Genomic DNA, 19,901 nt, shown 5'->3' with positions numbered 1-19,901 from the left:
AGGATAGGTGTCCAGCAGAAGCCTCTCATATGCACTGGTTGAATTTCACTACAGCTGGTCCCTGCATCTCCTCTCATGACCCCTCACCTGTGCTCTGTCTGCATCCTTTTGCCTCCCCTCTCTCCCCTCCACAGACACTGGCACCTTCTTTGAGCACTATCACAACCAGAAAAACACTTTTGCTTGAGCCAATTATTTATTCTCTTTAGCTGCCATCATTTTCTTTTCTTTTTAGACTAACTTCTAAGTGTTAAGACCTGCTATCTCTATTTTCTTCTTCCTCTAAAGCAGGTTACATAACAACATGTAGTATATTCCATTTTTGTAAAACAAATTACTTATCTGTTTGCAAAGAAATGTCTAGAAGGATATACTCCTTCATGGTTAAGTCAGGGTGTCTCTGGGTGGTGGATTTTAGGTAAAGATTTTTTAAAATTATAGTTAATTTATAATGTTCTTCCAATTTCTGTTGCATAGCAAAGTGACCCAGTCATACATATATATACATTCTTTTTCTCATTCTATCATGTTCTATCACGTGATAGGTAAAAATTTTTATCTCCATTTTTTAACTCTTATGCAGTGAATACATATTACCTATATAAACAAAGGAGAAAAATAACTTTTTCCTGTTTATGAAAGCAATATATGCTCATTATACACACCTTATAAATTACAGAGCTGTATAAAAAACCAAATTATTTGCAATCTCACAGCCCAGAGTTAACCACTGTTGATTTTTGGAGCCTAATTTAGCTTGTATATACAGATACCATGTTTTTAATGAGATTATATCATAGTTTTGTAACCTTGATTTCTCCATGTTTTTGTGCAAGCACAGAATTTAAATGTCTGCATGACGCAAAGATATTATGACTTATTTAACTGTTCTATTATACATTTGTGTTGCTTTGACTTTTTTTATTTTAGAATTACTTATGACCAATGCCAACTGTCTGGATAGAACAGTTCTATCTAAATTGTTGATTATTTACAATAGGTATCCAGAATTAGAATTGGGAGTCAAATGGCATAAATTCAGGCTTTAGCAACAGGAGCTCCACACCCATCTCACTTACAGTGACCCTAGAGTGAGGTGTTACTACAATGTGATTCTTCTATGAGAAAGCAATTAAGATACTTTAATTTTCCTTTCCAGGGCAGGGGTCCTTGTGTTCAAAAATGCTTAGTATATAGTAGGAATGCGAACATTAATTGAATTAAAATATCTTTTAAAAAATTGCTGCCAACTTAATAAGCTAAAAATTTGGGGGCTCTTTCTTTTTAATGAGTTTTATTTAATTTACATAGCATAGAATTCACTGATTTTAAGTGTTTTACGCATTTTAAATTTTTATAATTTTGCAACCATCACCATAATCCAATTTTAGAATGCTTTCGTCTCCATCTGCCCCTCCTCTCCCTGTGTTTGTTTGCATTCGCTTTCTACTCTCAGTCTTGGAACTAGGCAACCACGGATCTACTTTCTGGCTCTATAATTTTGCCTTTCCTAGAAATGTCATATAAATGGAATCATATAATATGTAGTATTTAGTGTCTGGCTTCTTTCATGTAGAATGTTATTTTTGAGATTTATCCATGTTGCATGTAGTAGTAGTTCTTTTTTTGAGATTTATCCATGTTGCATGTAGTAGTAGTTCTTTTATTTATTGAGGTACAATTGGTATAGAATAAATTGCCTATATTTCAAGGGTACAATGAGTTTTGACTTTTGTATATACTTGTAAAAGCATCACATCAATCAATGAAAATATCCATTTCCTCCCAACCATGAAAGTTTCCTCATAACCCTTTATAATCACTTTTGCCTTCCCCAGGTAACCACTGATTTGCTTCCTGTAATAGATTAGAAAGTATTTTCCAGAATTTCATATAAATGGAATCAGATTGGCATATACTCTTTTTGTCTATCTTCTTTCACTTTGCTTGAGATTCACCCATGTTGTTGTATTTGTTGGTAGTTCATCCCTTTTTAAAAACTGCTCTGGAGCATTCCATTACATGGATATACTATATTTTGTTATCAGCTCACCAGTTTAGTGGTTATTTAGATTATTTCCAGTTTTGGGCTACTCTGAATAATGCTGCTATAAACATTCATGTACAAGTTGGGATGGAGGGGACATTTCTCTTGGGTAGATTCCTAGGAGTGAAACTGGTGATTCATATTAGTGTATCTGAACTTTTTAAAAAATTGCCAAACATTTCTAAGGAGCTTACATAATTTTACATCCATATCAATCCAATGTATGAAGGTTCCAGCGTCTTCACATCATTGCCAACTGGTGATTTTAGATGTTCTAGTGGCTGTGGTTTTAATTTATACTTTCCTAATGTAAGGTCTAGAGCATCTTTTCACATACCTATTTGTTCTTTGTACCTCTTTAGTTAAATGTTGATTTACTTTTTTTTGTTGTTGTTGTTGTTGTTTGTTTTTTAGGGATGAACATGTGGCATATGGAAGTTCCCAGGCTAGGGCTCAAATCAGAGCTGCAGCTGCCAGCCTACACCACAGCCACAGCAAGGCAGGATCCAAGCTGCATCTGCAATCTACACCACAGCTCACAGCAATACTGGATCCTTAACCCACTAAGTGAGGCCAGGGATCGAACCCACATCCTCATGGTTGCTAGTTGGGTTCATTAACTGCTGAGCCATGATGGAAACTCCTATTCACATCTTTTGTCCATTTAAAAAATTAGATTATGTTTTTGTTATTGAGCTGTAAATGTTCTTTATATATTCTGGTTAGAGTCCTTTATCAGGATGTTTTGGATATATTTTCTTCCAGTGTGTCTTTTTCATTTTCTTAATGGTGTCTTTAAAGAATAGTCGTTTTTAATTTTGAAAAAAGTCCAATTTATCAATATTTTTATTGCTCTTGCCTAATCCATTGTCACTCATACAGAGTTTCTCCTATGTTTTATTCTGGAAGCTTTAGGGTTTCAGCTCTTACATTTAGGTCTCTTCCATTTCAGATAATTATTTTTGCATATAGTGTGAGATATGGATTGAAGTTCTTTTTTATGCATATGAACATCCAGTTATTTCAGCATCATTAAATTAATTGGCACTATATATGAGTGTCTATTTCTGGAGTGTTTCATTGATTATGTATACTTAACAATTTAACAGTGTCTTGATTGTTTGCTTTATAGTAAGTTTTGAAATCAGGTGGTCTAGGTCCTTCAACTTTTTTTTTTTTTTTTTCCCAAAGTGTTTGTCTATTCTAGGCACTTGCATTTCTGTATACATTTTAGGATCAGTTTGCCAATTTTCTTACAAAAGCCTGCAGGAATTTTGATAGGGAGTGGGTTAAATCTAGATCAATTTGAGGAGAACGGACACTTTAACAATGCTAGGCTTTCTAATTCTATTTATTTGGGTCTTCTTTAATTTTCTCTCAGAACTATTTTGCAGTTTTCATTCTGCATGTATTATAGTTCTTTTGTTATATTTATTCCCAAGTGCTTTTTCTTTTTGATGCTATTGTGAATAGAATTATTTTTAATTTGAATTTCACTATTTGATTATTCACTGCTAGTACATGGAAATACAGCTGACTTTTCTATATTGAGCTTGTATTCTGAGACTTGGTAACTCATTTATTAGTTCTGGTAGTTTTTATGCAGATTTCTTAGTATTTTCTACTTAAAGGACATATAATCTAGGAATAGACTTTTAATGTCTTTTTCTTGTCTTAATGCACAGTATAAAACCCCTCCGTCACAATGTTGAGTAGAAATGGTGAGGAACAGAAACATCCTTGCCTTGTTCCTGATCTTAGTGGAAAGGCATTCAGTTTTTTCACCCTAAGTATGATGTTAATTATAGATGCCTTTATCAGGTTAAAGAAGTTCCCTTCTGTCCTTAATTGGGTAAGAGTTATTGTGAATGAATGCTGGATTCTGTCAGGTGCTTTTTTGGTGTCTATGGAAATGATCATGTGTGTTTTGTCCTTTATTATATTAATATGATGTATTACATTAACAGATTTTCGAATGTTAAGCCAGCCTTCCACTCTTGGGGTATACCCTACATAGATATAATATATATAATATAAGGTAAACCACTTAGGCATAATCTTTTTTATATGTTGCTAGATTTGATAAGCTAATATTTTGTAAAAAGTTTTATATCGATGTTCATGAGGGATACTGGTTTGTAGTTTTTATTTCCTGTGATATCTTTGGCTTTGGTATCAGGGTAACACTGGCTTTCTAAAATAAGTTTAGAAGTGTTCTATTATTTCCCAAAAGGATTAATGAAATATTGGCATTATTTTTTCCTTAAATACTTTTTGATTCTTTAAAATTATAGTTGATTTACAATGTTGTGTCAATATTGCCCTTAAATATTTGTCAGAATTTGGCACTGAAACCATCTGGATCTTGACTTTTCTTTTGGGGAAAACTTAACTTATTCAGTATCTTGATATAGTCTAGCCTGATTTTCTATTTCTTCTTGAGCTGGTTTTGGCCATTTGAGTTTTTTTGAGGATTTGTCCCATGTCACTGAAGATGTGAAATTTATATGGATAAAGTCATAACATTCCTTCATGATTATTTTAAGTTACATGGGGTCTTTAGTGATGCATCTGTCCTCATTTCTGATTTTAATTTACGTAGTTTCTCTTCCTCCTCTCCTACACCCCAGCCTAGCTAAAGCTTTATCTTTTAAAAAAAAATATTTCCAAAGACCCAACTTTTGGCTTCATCAGTTCTTTCAACATTTTCCTATTTTCTATTTTGTAGATTTCTACTCTGATCTTTATTATTTCTTTTTACTTATTTTGGATCTGGTTGGCTCTTCGTTTTTCTAGCTTCTTAAGGTAGAAGCTTATATTACTGATGTTAGAACTTTCTGGGCCATAAATACTCCTGTAAGCACTGCTTTAACTGCACCCCATACATTTTCATATGTTCTTTTATTTTCATTCTTTTCAAGATAATATAAATTTCCCTGGAGTATCTTCTTTGACTTGTGTGTCTTTAGAATTGTGCAGTTTAATTTCCAAACATTCTGAGTTTCCCAGATTTCCTTCTGTTATTGAGTTGTAATTTAATTATATTATGGTCAGACAACATACTTTATACTATTATAATAAATTTGAATTTATTGAATCATGAATTTATTGAATCATGTTTTATTCACCTAACATATGGTCTATCTTGAAGCAGTTCCATGTGCACTTGAGAAAAATGTGTATTTACTGTATTTTTGTGGAGTGTACATATTGATTAGATCAAATATACTGTGTTGTTCAAGTCTTCTGTATCCTTACTGATTGTCTCTAGTTTTACCAATTACTGGAAGAGGAGTGTTGAAATCTCCAACTATTTGAAGTGTCTGGCAATTTTCATTTCATGTATTTTAGGGCTTTGTTTTTAGGTACAGATAGATTTAAAATTGTTATATCTGGCCATTACATTTTAATTGTTGGTGAAGTGGAAATTTTCATTGTTATTTCTGGATGAAATTTCTATCTTTTGATGTTTTAGAATTGGCTAATATTCATGTTCTTAACTGTTGATTTTGAAGAGTCCAATTTATGAAAGACTATTATTAATCCGATGATTCAACCCAATTTGTCTGCTTTTTGACTGTGATAAAAATTTACTTTTTAATATACTCAGATCTATAAATAATTTTCGTATAAGTTTCTTCCATCGCTTTTTTTGCTTTTAAAGTCTATTTGCGTGCAGGTATTTGTTTAATATGTATTTTTTTCCCCTCACTAAGACAGCCAACATTTTAATGACTAGTCAGTGTTTTCTTGACACATTTAAGACTATCTTTATCATACCATGCACATTGCCATTAATAAATCTTCTCTTTTGGCATGCATTCTATACTGAGTTTTATTACTAGGGCTTTATAGTACACATCTCCTGTGCCTCATCATATCTTTGTTTCTTTTCAGAACTTAACTGCAGTTCTTTTGTATTTATTGTTTACTGTGACTTTCTGAATTAGCTGATGAAGTTTTGCAAAATATTTTGGGGAATTATATCAAATTAAATTAATATTAACATGGGGAATAATTTTTATAACTTTTGGAGAAATTTTATATTTTATCATATGTATGTTTTTGGTCACACCCACAGCATATGGAAATTCCTGGGCCAGGGATCAAACCCACACCACAGCAGCAACCCAAGCTGTTACAGTGACAACGTTGCACTTAACCCACGGTGCCACAAGGGAACTTCATGTTTTTAAGTCTTTTTCTTGATATCACAAATAGGATTTTTTTCCCTATTATATTTTTAACTTGTTATTTCTGGGGTATGGGATATAATACCCCTTAACAATTAAGGAGGTGCTCTTAAGTTTGCTTAGTTTTACAGTTTTTTCCAAACCAGAAAATAAATTTTACCATATGCCTTCAAATTTATATATATATATCCTTCTTTAAACTGTTAATGACAGATTTTGTAAAGTTGAACCACTGTTGCAATCCTGGGATAAAACCCATCTATTTATAATGTATTCTTTTATATATATAGGTAGATTTGACAAATTAATCTTTTAATTTGACAAATTAATCTTCAGTTTTAATATCTGTAAAATAGGGAATAACAATGTCTACAAAATAGGGTTTTTGTGAACACCCAATGATTAAAATATTTAGAATAGTGCTTGGCATATACTTTGTGGATATATGTATAAATTAATAGATTTATTTTTGTTTAAATACAGTTGTTTAACTTCTTCATGTACTTTACTTGGGTCTATTTTGTCATCCTTCTTCATGTATCTTGAGATGATACCCTAGTTCATTTATTTCCGTCTACAGGTTACAGATTTTCCCTTGTCCATATCCCATATTTTAATATAATGCTTTCATTGCTTGGTTCTTAAAAAACTGTAATTTATATTTTGATTCAGCTATTTTAAGATAAAAATTTTCAAAATTCTATTTTAAACTTTGCAGATACGTGCATTTTTTTCAGGTTACAATTTTATTTATTTATTTTTGCTTTTTTTAGGGCCGCACCTGCGGGGCATATGGAGGTTCCCAGGCTAGGGGTCTAATCGGAGCTACAGCTGCCAGCCTACACCACAGCCACAGCAATGCAGGATCTGAGCTGCATCTGTAACCTACACCACAGCTCATGGCAACGCCGGATTCTTAACTCACTGAGCGAGGCCAGGTATCAAACCCGCAACCTCATGGTTCCTAGTCAGATTCGTTTCTGCTGCGCCACGATGGGAATGCCACAAATTTTTTTTTTTTTTTTAAATGACCACACCTGTAGCATATGGAAGTTCCTGGGCCAGGCGTTGAATCTGAGCTGCAGCTGTGATCTACACTGCAGTGCTGGATCCTTAACCCACTGTGCCAGGCTGGGGATCGAATACGACCCTCTTCAGTGACCCAAGCCACTGCAGCCAGATTCTTAACCTACTATGCCATGGTACGAACCCCTCAAGTTACATTTTAAATGACATATGTGGGCTGTATGCTAATAATTTTAAAAAATTACTGCAGTTTCCTTGTGCCTTAGTAAATAGGAAGTTTTGTGATGGTTCCATGTGTGTTTGGTGGATACTTTTGAGTACCTCTATGAAAGTTTACTAATTCTATATTCTTTATTAACTTTTTGGCTTGTTTGATTAGTTGGGTTTTATATGACGATGAAATTGTCAGTTTTTCCTTGTATTTCTATTAATTTTATATATTGCACAAATTTCATAACTTTCTTTCTTGGCCAACTGATGAAATATTGATAAATTTATTTTTACTTAATTTTTTGTTTTGCTTTTGTGGCCACACCTGTGGCATGTGGAAGTTCCTGGGCCAGTGATTGAACCCGAGGCACAGTGGTGACCGGAGCTGCTACAGTGACAACGCCAGATCCTTAACCCACTGTACCACAAGAGAAATCCAATAAATTTCTTTTAAAGCTCTCAATTCTGTTTGTCTCATTAACACTGACATATCTGATTTCTTCTTGTTTACTATTCATTTGACTATTCCCTCTGTATTTGGTATGAATCTAAAGAATAGTATACAGTTGGATTTTTAATCCACTCTGAGTTTTGTGATGCATACTACACCTGGACTTAATTCTGGCCATTTATTTTGTACTGTCTTTGTCTTTTTGTCTCCTTTCTTAACTGTAGTGGACATCTGTTGTTTCTTTACAGTATAGTATTTCCCTTTTGGGGGGCCATATTTTCAAATTTCCCAAATTTTCCTGGGGGAAAACACATGGTTTGGATAAACTTGACTCCTGTCCAAGCTTAGTTCTAGGACTAACTACTTAAGGAGTGGTTTCAGGGACTGGACCCAAACCAAGCCAATTAGAGCCAACAAATCCTGGGCTTTTGTTGGACCTTATGGGAAAGAGATTTCCTCTTTAACTTGAAGCTGTTAGGTGATCATCTTGCTACCATATATTAAAAAACTTGCTGAAGAGGGAAAGAATAAAAGAAAAGCATTATCTAAAAGATGAAAGAGAAAGTCGTCTGTCTCCAAAGTCAATATACCCATAGACTTTTTAGTGCTATAAGCCAATATAGAATATCCTTTAATATTTCCTTTCTACCAATGTGGTTTTTTTTTTTTTCCTTACGCCAATTTGAGTTAGTCACTTCTCACCAAAACAATACTGGTTAACATACCTTTTAGTAGATTGAGTTTTTTTTTTTTTTTTTTTACAATTTTTTTCTAGTTAATATCTATGGATTCAAAAGTTTTCCATTTAGTTTTAATTTTTTTAGTGACCTTAACTTTTTTTCCGCCGCAGTTGTGGCATGTGTAACTTCCCAAGCCAGGGATCAAACCTGTGCTTCAGTTGTGACATGTGCCACTGCTGTCACAATGCTGGATCCTTAACCCACTGTACCGCAAGGGAACTTCCCCTGACCTTAACATTTTTTTCTTCCTCTTTAGGGCTTCTCCTGTGGCACATGGAAGTTGCTGAGCTAGGGGTCAAATCTGAGCTGCAGGTTCAGGCCTACACCACAGCCCCAACAATGCCAGATGGGAGCTGCATCTGTGACCTGTGTGCAGCTTAACATTTTTTTTTTTTGTCTTTTGTCTTTTTTGTTGTTGTTGTTGCTATTTCTTGGGCCGCTCCCGCGGCATATGGAGGTTCCCAGGCTAGGGGTCCAATCGGAGCTGTAGCCACCGGCCTACACCAGAGCCACAGCAACGCGGGATCCGAGCCGCTCTGCAACCTACACCACAGCTCACGGCAACGCCGGATCGTTAACCCACTGAGCAAGGGCAGGGACCGAACCCGCAACCTCATGGTTCCTAGTCGGATTCGTTAACCACTGCGCCACGACGGGAACTCCAGCTTAACATTTTTAGCAGACATGCTTTAACTCTACTCGATGTTGGAAAAATATAAATTTATCTGTGTCTATATTCTCCACTCTAATAAAGATTCATAGTAGTTATTAGCCTGACCTTCTTTAACTACATTAATGGTATTTATAATCAATACTTACCTAATTCTAAGAATAAATTTTACTAATTTTGTTGCTCATGATTGCTTCTTGCATTCCCACCATTACTCTAGGATCTATTTATCTTCTTGCTGAAGAATATCCTTTAATATTTCCATCAGAGATAGTTTGTGGGTGGTAAACATTTTGCATTCCTGAATGTCTAAAAAATGTCTTTATCTGGACCTCACATTTAAATTAGGAGCAGAATTCAAGGTTCAAAGTTATTTTCTTGGAGTTCTCATCATAGCTCGGCAGTTAACAAACCTGACTAGGATCCATGAGGACATGGGTTCAATCCATGGCCTCGCTCAGTGGGTTAAGAATCCGGCGTTGTGGTGAACTGTGGTTTAGGTCGCAGACATGGCTCAGATCCCACGTTGCTATGGCTGTGGTATAGGCCGGTGGCTTTAGCTACAATTTGATCTCTAGCCTGGGAACCTTATGCTGTGGGTGTGGTCCTAAAAAGACAAAAAAAAAAAAAAAACAAAAAACAAACAAAAAAAACAAGTCATCTTCTTTTCAGTATGTCAACGAAATGCTCAATTTCTTTTAGTGTTTACATTGTGGGTAATCTTTTTTCTTTCTCTTTTCAGTTCTTCCCTCTCTTATTTTCAGAAATTTCACTCTAGTACAGCGACTTGGAAACTACAATCTGTGGGCCAGATCTGTCTCACCACCTGTTTTGGTGCAGCCCATGAGCTAAGAAATGGTTTTACCTTTTAAAATTAAAAAAAAAAATCATGATATGTGAAAATGATCTGAAGTTAATATCTCAGTGTCTACTATTAAATTTTTATCAAAACATAGTGACATTCATTTATATATTATGGCTACTTTCAAATCACAATGACAGAGCTAAGTAATTGTGACATAGACCTGCAAAGCCTAAAATATTTACTTCCTGGTCAGAGAAAAATTTGTGGATTCCTGTTTCTGTATATATTTTTATTTGTTGAAACAGATAAAATTCCGGAAATTATCTGGCTATTATTTCTACTGGTTTCCAGAAGGATTTCTTAACTCCTTTTCAGATATATCCATTCTGCTTTTTATCCCAATAATTGTGTTTTTTCTTTTTTTTTTCGTTTCCAAGATACTTGTCAGTATTACTCCAAGACTGTGATATTCTCGGAGTTCCCGTTGTGGCGCAGTGGTTAACAAATCTGACTAGGAACCATGAGGTTGCGGATTTGGTCCCTGGCCTTGCTCAGTGGGTTGGGGACCTGACACCATGAGCTGCGGTGTAGGTTGCAGACGCAGCTCAGATCCGAGTTGCTGTGGCTCTGGTGTAGGCCATGAGCTACAGCTCCAATTCAACCCCTAGCCTGGGAACCTCCATATGCCACGAGAGTAGCCCTAGAAAAGGCAAAAAGACCAATTAAAAAAAAAAAAGACTAATATTCTCTCATTTCTCTAAAAATAGTAAATACTCCCATTTTGGTGTCTTGTTCTGTTTGCTGTAGTGTGTCTCCTTCCAGGCTTGAAAGTTCTTCCATTTGTTTGAATACCATATTGTTATTTGTCAATCATTTGATATCTATCCACTTTACTATATGGGAGGGAAAAGGCTGTTGTCTCTGCACTGGCTGCTTAGGAGAGAGCAGTGTGGGGTTGCTAGTGTTTTCACTGAGATTGGGGGGGGGGGCAGGGGATAGGCCATGCTGCTCCAAGATTCCATATTCGCTGCTTTGTCTTTCCTTTAGGGGGCAGGATGGGCTGTATAGGGTTCACCTACTTGGATGATTTTTCTGGTCTCCCTCTTGGTTTCAGTCAAATTAAGGTATGGATCATTCCTAACTGCTGTCTTTATCTGTGGCAATTATCTTCTGCATCCTCCTGCATAGAACCTAAGCTGTTGGCTCCCACTTAAATCTGATTCCATCTGCTTTCCTTCCTTTAGTCCACTGAAAGTTTCTCTTACTTTAAGAGGTTCACTGTATTTATTTTTATAGTATGAGAGACTCGAAATTATAGGATGCTTTTGTTTACCTCCTTGAAATGAGAAGCTAGTCTGTATTATTGTTACTTTTTAGTAGTCCACTGAAGTTTTGTTTGTGGACTAATATGTATTTTGTAAATGGTTTATGGACAATAAAAGCACAAAGATATCTATTTTCAGGGAACATTTTATTATGGCTGCAAATAACAGGTTTTAATTTCCCTCTTTTTTTTTTTCTTTTCTGGTTACAGCAAAGTGACCCTGTTATACATATCCTTAGGAGTTTCTGCTTCAAAAATCTGATGTTATCAAGATAACTTTTTTTGGGGTGTTCATATATTTTTAAATTCAACCTTTGTTTTCATTCTGTAATTGAACCCTTTTAATAAGTGAGTTTGTTCCCCTTACATTCACTGATCTAAAAGTATTTGTTTTAGTTCTGTCATCTTCAGTGTATGCTGTGTGGTCTCTGTTTTTCTTTTTTATGTGTCATGTTTTCTGATTAAATTAGAATATTTAGACTCTGGCTTTGGTTTTCCAAGTGTGTATTTTAATTAATAGTCTTAAAATCTTAACTTGACTTCTCAATTTTAGAGGGCAGTGTTGAGGCCCTGCTAATGAAACTTACACATATATTTTCTTCCTCCTCTCTAATTGCCAATCTTAAAATTGTTATTTCTAGGATGTTACATATATATTTCCTCCTTCTCTCTACACCCCACTTTCAGTTATATTATTTTTTCCAGAATATTATGTTTGATTTTTATCCTTTTACATTTAACTGGATTTTTTTTCTATTTCTTTTTAAAAAAATTATTTGTTATAGTTGATTCGCAATGTCCTATCAATTTCCTTTGTATAGAAAAGTGACCCAGTTATACATATATATATTTTTTTTCTCATATTATCTTCTATCATGTAACTGGACTATTTCTTTTCCACCATGGCTGCTCCATCTCTGGGATCTTTATTTTGGTTCATCTCTTGGTTTTATGATTATGTCCTTTTAAAAAAAGAGCTCATGAGTACTTTATTCTTTTCAGTTCTTATATATTTGAAAATATTCATTTGTGTTTTCATGCTTGAATGTCATCTTGGGTTAGTATAAAATTTTAGGGTACAGAATATCTTTTTCTAAGAAAGTTATAAATATTGTTTTATGATCTTCCAGTATTCATTTTTACTGTGGAAGGTATCTAAGGCAAGGCTGATCCCACTCCCCCACTGTTTGATGAACTGCATTTTTTAAAAATGAGAAAAGCTCCCAAAGTAAACTTTTATTTATCTTTGGAATCTGTTTTTTTGGGGTTTTTTTGGTTTTTTTTGTTTTTTTTTGTTTTGCTTTTTAGGGCTGTACCCATATGGAGGTTCCCAGGCTAGGGGTGGAATTGGAGCTACAGCTGCCGGCCTACACCACAGCCACAGCGACAGCCACAGCCATGCCAGATCCAAGCCACGTCTGTGACTTACACCACAGCTCATGGCACCGATGGATCCTTAACCCGCTGAGCAAGGCCAGGGATCCAACCTGCAACCTCATGGTTCCTAGTTGGACTCGTTTCCACTGTGCCATGATGGGAACTCTGAAATCTGTTAAATTCACCAAACATCTATGGGTCAGTCATTATCAGTACTTCTTAGATATGGTGTGGCTCATGACCTTTCAGATTCAGGTCTTATTTCAAGAACTATTTCGATTGCTGTATTGTCTAATGCATGTAAGTTAGATCCCTTTTGTTCTCCTTATACATACCTATTTTCTTTCTGATACTTTATTTTGTCCTTTTCTGTTCAGTTTTACTTTTGATCTTTCAAAGCTTTCTTTCACATCCCTGTTTTTCTTTAACAGTCAAGAAGTATACATCCACAAATTGATTTTTAATGGTTTCATGGGATTGCACTGTGTCTGTGTAGGATAATTTTATTAATCTTCCTATTAGATACTTAGGTTGTCTCCAGTTTTCACTATTTTAAACATCTGTGCATGTTCTTGACAGTAGTGATACTGCTTCATAAGATCAATAAACTTACCCAATTTCCTACTAATGAAGCTCAGTATAAAAAAACTTTAAATCATACTTGTAAATCCACTTGCCTATCTTTTATTTTCCTGATGGAGTCACACTTAAGATAATGAATGACAAATGATTTTAAGGGTTTCTTCTGGGTCTTTGACATAGAAATGAGACCCCAGTTTTGTGTCTAAGCATACTAAGGAAATCTCTGGGTTAAAGAAAGTGGTTTGGTGCTGGCTTCTTCAGTATCCTCAAAAAAGATACTCAAGACTTAATGGGAGTGTAAAAACGGTGCAATCTCTATGGAGAACTGTTTGATATTATCTACTGACCTAGATAGTTTCTATTTATCCCTCAATCTCCTCTCCCCCTGGCTCTGTGCCCCAGGAGGGTGACCCAAATGGACCACATCAGTGGGCCCTCTTGTCTTCTAATTTCTGGGTGGAAGCCAAGGAGAAGCACCCACAGGATGCTGAAGGATATGAGAATGAAGTTCTACATTCTAGCAGCTGTCTCTCAGCTGGGTTGCCATACGTTGGCCAAATCCCATTACTGAAGGTCTTAAATCCTGTGAGGAGACCTCTCCATATAGCTGCTCTCTTTGGGTTCTGGTAATAGTTTCATCTTCTTGTCCTTTTAGGCCTAGGGATGAAATGCACCCACCCCCACCATTGCTAGTTGTGGGTGTCTGCATCAATTCCTGTTGGTTTCTCTAAAATCCTGTGTCTTTGGAAGTTGCTACCTATTTTCTACAAATTAGAAATTTATCCCATATATGTATAAAATAATATGTATATAAGATTATTCATTTGCAACGTTGTATTTCTAATATTTCACTGTTTCCTTTATTTTTTCTTCTTTTTAGGGCCATACCACGGCATATGGAAGTTCCCAGGCTAGGGGTTGAATCAGAGCTGTAGCTGCCTGCCTGTGCCACAGCCACAGCAATGCTGGATCCAGGCTGCATCTGCAACCTACATCATAGCTCATGGCAACGCTGGATCCCCGACCCACTGAGTGAGGCCAGGGGTTAAACCCGCATCCTCATGGATACTAGTCAGATTTATTTCTGCTGTGCCACAATGGGAACGCCCTCACTATTTTCATTATAATGTCTGCGAACACAGGAATATAAAATAATAGTATAACTTATACAGTAGAATATTATGCAGCTATAAAAGACTTATGAATCCATTAAATATATTTATGGAATAATCTCCAACTTATTGGTTTAGTTTTTTCTCCAATCTTCAGTTAATCTTTAATTACTTTTTTTCAAACACTCAGGGCCTCCAGAGTATTGTGATGCCTCATCTATATCTCAGTGATCATAAAATACATTTGGTTCACCATGCTATTCTCCCAATATTTGTTATTGTTTTTAGCTTTATTGAAGTTTGAAACAAAAAACTGTACACATTTAATGAATACATCTTAATGAGTTTAGATCTATGTATATACTCTCTGATGTCACCACAAGGCACCAAATGTATCCATTACCTCCAAACATTTCCTGGTGTGTTTTTTTTACTTCTGCAGGCACACTTGAGATTTATCTTCTTACCATACTTTAAAGTGCACAATATCATGATTTTGTTCTTGTTTTTTGTCTTTTTTGGCTGCACTCGCAGCATATGGAAGTTCCCAGGCTAGGGATCAAATCCAAGCTGCAGCTGCAAACTACACCACAGCTGCAGCAATGCTGGATCTTTAACCCACTGCACCAGGCCAGGGATTGAAACCACACTGCCACAGAGACAATGCCAGTATACCTAACCTGCACAGTGGGAACTCCTACCATGTTTTAACTATAGGGACTATGTTGTACAGAAGATCTCCAGAGCTTATTCATCTTGTATAACAGAAACTTACTTATCTTGTATAAGGGAAACACATATGTATGTGTATATATGTGTGTGTGTGTGTGTGTGTGTGTGTGTGTGTGAAAGAGTGTGAGAATGTATGGGAGGGAGAAGGATAGAGTGTTTTTGGAAGGGCACACAAAATGATAACAGTGATTGCTTCTGGGAAGAACTGGATAATAGGAAATACTCTTTATTCTTTTGTTTATTTGAGTATTAAATCAAATTAATATATTGCCTATTCAAAAAATGCATTACAGGAGTTCCCGTCATGGCACAGTGGTTAATGAATCTGACAAGGAACCATGAGGTTGTGGGTTTGATCCCTGTGGTGTAGGTTGCAGACGCGGCTCGGATCCCACGTTGCTGTGACTCTGGTGTAGGCTGATGGCTACAGCTCCGATTAGACCCCTAGCCTGGGATTCTCCATATGCTGCAGAAGCGGCCCTAGAAAAGGCAAAAAGACCAAAAAAAAGAAAAAAAAAAGCATTACATTAATAATAAGGATTGAGAGCCTTAGAGAAACAATGACTAAACAAGAATTAAAGGAACCATTAAAGGAGCAGCTAGAAGATGAAAAAAGTCAGCAAGCTATAAAGTTATTGAAATGTCTTGGAAAAAATTTAATTTCTTATCATGGTCTCTTTATGGAACTATACACTATTATAAATCCTTTATAAATGTTACTTCTTTGCTCTGGGTTGAATGAAGAAAACCATGTCTGATAAAAATTTGTTTTAAACATTATCTTTATTACTTAAAAGATCTTCAGTTACTTTAGGCTTAGCCTCCTTCTGTATTTATAGGGTTTCCTACTATCCCTAACAAAGTAGTATGACTGCACATTGATCTTAGTTTCCAGTGAAAGATACAACTCCGTTAAAGGAAGTGGGACATAAGAATACTTTTCAGGAAATAAGCTGAAGAAGGGAAGAGAAGATTGCTGGGGAAAATATTTAACTGAAGTTGGTTAAAATCACTCATTTTTATGATACTCAAAAATGGTAAAACTAGGAAAGGATTACTAGCTTGATTTTTTAAGGTGGTCCTAATATTCCCGATATGGTTACCCCTGTTAACAAAAGTTGTACAAGACACAGGGAGACTCACTCACCCTTCCTGGAACTGTGCTTGGGCAGACTCCTCTGCTACAAGGGTCTCATATTCCTCAGCAGCAAACCTGTCCCAGTCGGAAGGCTCAGGACCATCATTCTCAACATCCTAATTGGGAAGAGGACAGCCACAGGAAACAAAATAATCAGAGACAAAGAACTGGAGATAGGTTTTTTCAGTGATATAAAACACTTGTGATGACCTATCTCAAAAATGTTTCATTAAACATTTTAAAAGAGATGCTAAAGTAACACTCGTAAAATGATTTTTTATACCCTGAATCACAGAATGATAAGGTCCTGTTCAGCAGCTAGACTGTTTAGGTCTGATTCTTTAGCCTTATAATCACAAACTTTTCTCTAGCCCCTTTTCTGGCACTATGCATAGAGGGTATCTTGAGTGACTTGTGGTTTGTATATGCTCACCTGAAATGTACCATCTCTTCCTCTGGCAAATTTTATTCTTTCAAAGCTAGCTCAATACCATGTCATCTGTGTTCTTTTCTTGGAAACAGCCCTTCTCCCCCCCACTCATTTCCTTCACTATACTGTACATGCTTGGTTGCTGCCTTTTGCTCTTCTGTCTTTTTTCATCTCTATGTAGCTTTTCTTTATATATTGCATTATCTCTATATAACCATTGTCTGTCTCTTCAACACAGTATCTGGAGTTTACTGAGCACCTTCTGACTAAAGATGTCCTTTGCAGGTCAGAACAAATATGGATAATTCCTATCTCTCAGAAAGAAAAGGAAAACTTAAAGGTAAAAAATTTAAAGTAAAATTTATAACACAAGTAAAAGAAACAAAGCAGGGGAAAGGACATATATTTTCTTTTCCTTCTACAATATGGGCAGCATCTTGGATTATATCTTCCAGGTAAAATGATGTTTTTCCTTGATGAAACTGAGTTAGCATTGTCCTAGGATGTAAGGTTAGTTACATCTAGAAGAATGCAAGCACCCAAATTTTGACCAATGTGTTAATTACTATATTTAATCCAATTTAACAACTTAACCCCACCTTTTAACATCTCTGAAATTGGCATGAATTTTACACTTAAAACTAGCAATGTTTTTTCTTGCTTGAAGGTGCATAAAATAGTGGGGCATCTTAAACTCAATGAAATATAATACTGACTTCAGGCTAGTGATAATGCACCTTGATATGCCCCAAGTTCAGCTGCAAAGTATTTATTTTTAGAGGCTGATCTTTGTATTCTTACTACTACTATTAGGTTAAACAGTTATGCAACATGCGTTAGACGAAAGACTAAGAAGGTTTCCTGTAGTTGTACTCCTAAAGGACTCAACTGAAACAGTTCTTTGCTATCAATATAATTTTTACTTTTTAAACAGGGGAACAGAAGGAGAAGCGATGATATCCTGCTTTTTATTTGTTTTTGCTTTTTTTGGGACATGGCTTTTCTATGAGTCCACAGGTCTTTGCATGTGGGGAAGGCAGCTCATCTCTCTTCAGCTACAGAATGGCTTCAGACTGATTGTTGTGTGTAGTGATCATTAACACCTGAACAAGTCTTAACATTATCTGAAGGCTGTCTACCATGGACAGCATCTAGGTTTCATTATGATGGGGAAAGCTGTTCACCATGTCATCCTGAAAATTCAATGGTATAATTAAATCAAACCCAGTATACTTTCTAATGCAGATGTGCCTATTGATAATAGTTTTTAAAAATTAGAACGACAAATATTTTGAAACTTTTTTTGTAACTAGTTTTTAATGTATATGGAAGACCACAGGCCCTACATGTCACTCAGTGATAGGTGGGATGCAGGTTACCTACACTTGAAGATTAGCTGTGGGAAGAGATGTGCTCTAGCTCCTTTAGTCTCTTTTCAGGACATGATGAAATGTTTTAAATGTTACCTCTTTAAATACCAAGATTCCTGTAGACAGAGACTATTTTTATCTGCAGCATATAACCCCTGATATTGCAGCCCTCAAATTGAAGTTAAAATTATACTGGTACCTTCTGGACAGCAAAGGGATCTCTCTGTTCATGGTCTAAGTATTTCTCCAGGTTAAAGAAAGTGTCATAAAAGATGTGAGCCATTCTGCATCTCTTCAGGTCTCGTAGAGTTATTTTGCCTGTGTAAGAACATATCTGGTAAGTTTCATGATCTGTATTGGCAAGTGAAAAAAACTTTTACTGAAGTTTAAAAGTACACGGGTATGCTTATTTGATTATAGAAACCCTATTTCTGGAGTTCTCCCGTGGCCCAGCAGCTTGAGTTGCTGCTGTGGTGTGAGTTCCACCCCTGGCCTGGGAACTTCCACATGCCTCCAGTGCGGGCAAAGAAAAAACAACAAAACAAAAAACCCGGCGTTCCTACTATGGTGAAATGGGTTAAGAGTTGGACTGCAGCGGCCCAGGTTGCTGAGGAGGCAGGGGTTTGATCCCCAGCCCAGTGGGTTAAAGAATCTGGCGTTCCCTGGCCTGGGATCTTCCATGTGCTGTAAGTGTGGCCATTAAAAGAAAACCAACAAAAGAAGCCCCCCAAAAATAACTCCTACCCCAAACCCCTACTTTTCTTCTTTCGGTAAAATTCACATAAAATTCACCATTTAAACCACTTCTAAAAGGGTACAATTTAGTGGCTTTTACTACATTCATAGCATTTTTCTTCACACCAAAAAGCTCTGTACCCATCAAGCAGTCCCACTCCATCTCCCCTTCCTTCTTCAACCCTCAGCCCCTGGCAGTTGAATCTGCCTAATCTGCCTTCTGCTTCTATGGAAAAAGCCTATTTCTTAAGCAGAATTCACCATCAATTGTTGGTTCTATGCTAACAATAAAGGAGAAACTTAAATACTTTTGTATTTGGAAAGCCTGTTTGGAAGACTCTGGGAAGTTAAACAGTCCAGTCCAGGATTATGTCCCCTGCTCTGTTACATAGGTGAACGGTCCAGAGGGCTCTTTATTTGGTCTTACCATCACTGGCTGGCTTGACCAGGTCAAGCATCTGGCACAGCAAGTCATGGAATGGCAAGGGCTCAATGCCCATGGCTTCCATCCGTTCACACTGTTCCTCGTAGAAGTATTCCAGCTCGTACATGGAGAGTACACCATCCCCATCCACGTCCATGCAGCGGAACCAATATTCAATGCTGGGAGATAAGGACTCCAATTAGCAACAGCCTGGTAAAGGTCTTTCATTCACCCAGATTTGCTACTGTGTTTCTTTTAAAGTGAAATTTATATATGTATATACTTTACACTGAGACATAGTTTTACAAAATTTATTATAGAAAATGGCAGACTTCTTTTTTCCCCAGAACCATTTCCAAACCAGATTATTTTGATTTTTATCTTTACATTTCAGTCAAGATAACTATCTTGCTCCTTTCTTATATTTCTGTTTTAAGGACTAAGGATTAATTTTACACTATGAAAGATGAGGTTTCAGTTCTTTTGCCACTCATTCAACCTTACCCATATGCTCTTCCCAATTTCTTTTTCCTTT

At 36.1% G+C, this 19,901-nt stretch overlaps 1 protein-coding gene across 2 annotated transcripts in view; it reads right to left on the bottom strand.

Moving 5' to 3' along the window:
• Positions 1 to 19,901, bottom strand: part of PPP2R3A (protein phosphatase 2 regulatory subunit B''alpha) — a 199,868-nt gene that overhangs the window by 9,907 nt on the left and 170,060 nt on the right. For both annotated transcript variants that reach the window (XM_047782955.1, XM_047782959.1), the window contains 3 exons: positions 19,370 to 19,545; positions 18,407 to 18,525; positions 16,417 to 16,523 (listed from right to left, as the gene is read on the bottom strand). In XM_047782955.1, the coding sequence (XP_047638911.1) occupies positions 16,417 to 16,523; positions 18,407 to 18,525; positions 19,370 to 19,545 (402 nt within the window). The remainder of the gene's footprint in view (positions 1 to 16,416; positions 16,524 to 18,406; positions 18,526 to 19,369; positions 19,546 to 19,901) is intronic.

Source organism: Phacochoerus africanus, chromosome 1 (assembly GCF_016906955.1).
Source record: "Phacochoerus africanus isolate WHEZ1 chromosome 1, ROS_Pafr_v1, whole genome shotgun sequence".
In the NCBI taxonomy this organism is placed as follows: Eukaryota; Metazoa; Chordata; class Mammalia; order Artiodactyla; family Suidae; genus Phacochoerus; species Phacochoerus africanus.
Note: the sequence above shows the minus strand (reverse complement) of the source record. Positions and strands in the feature narration are given on the sequence as shown.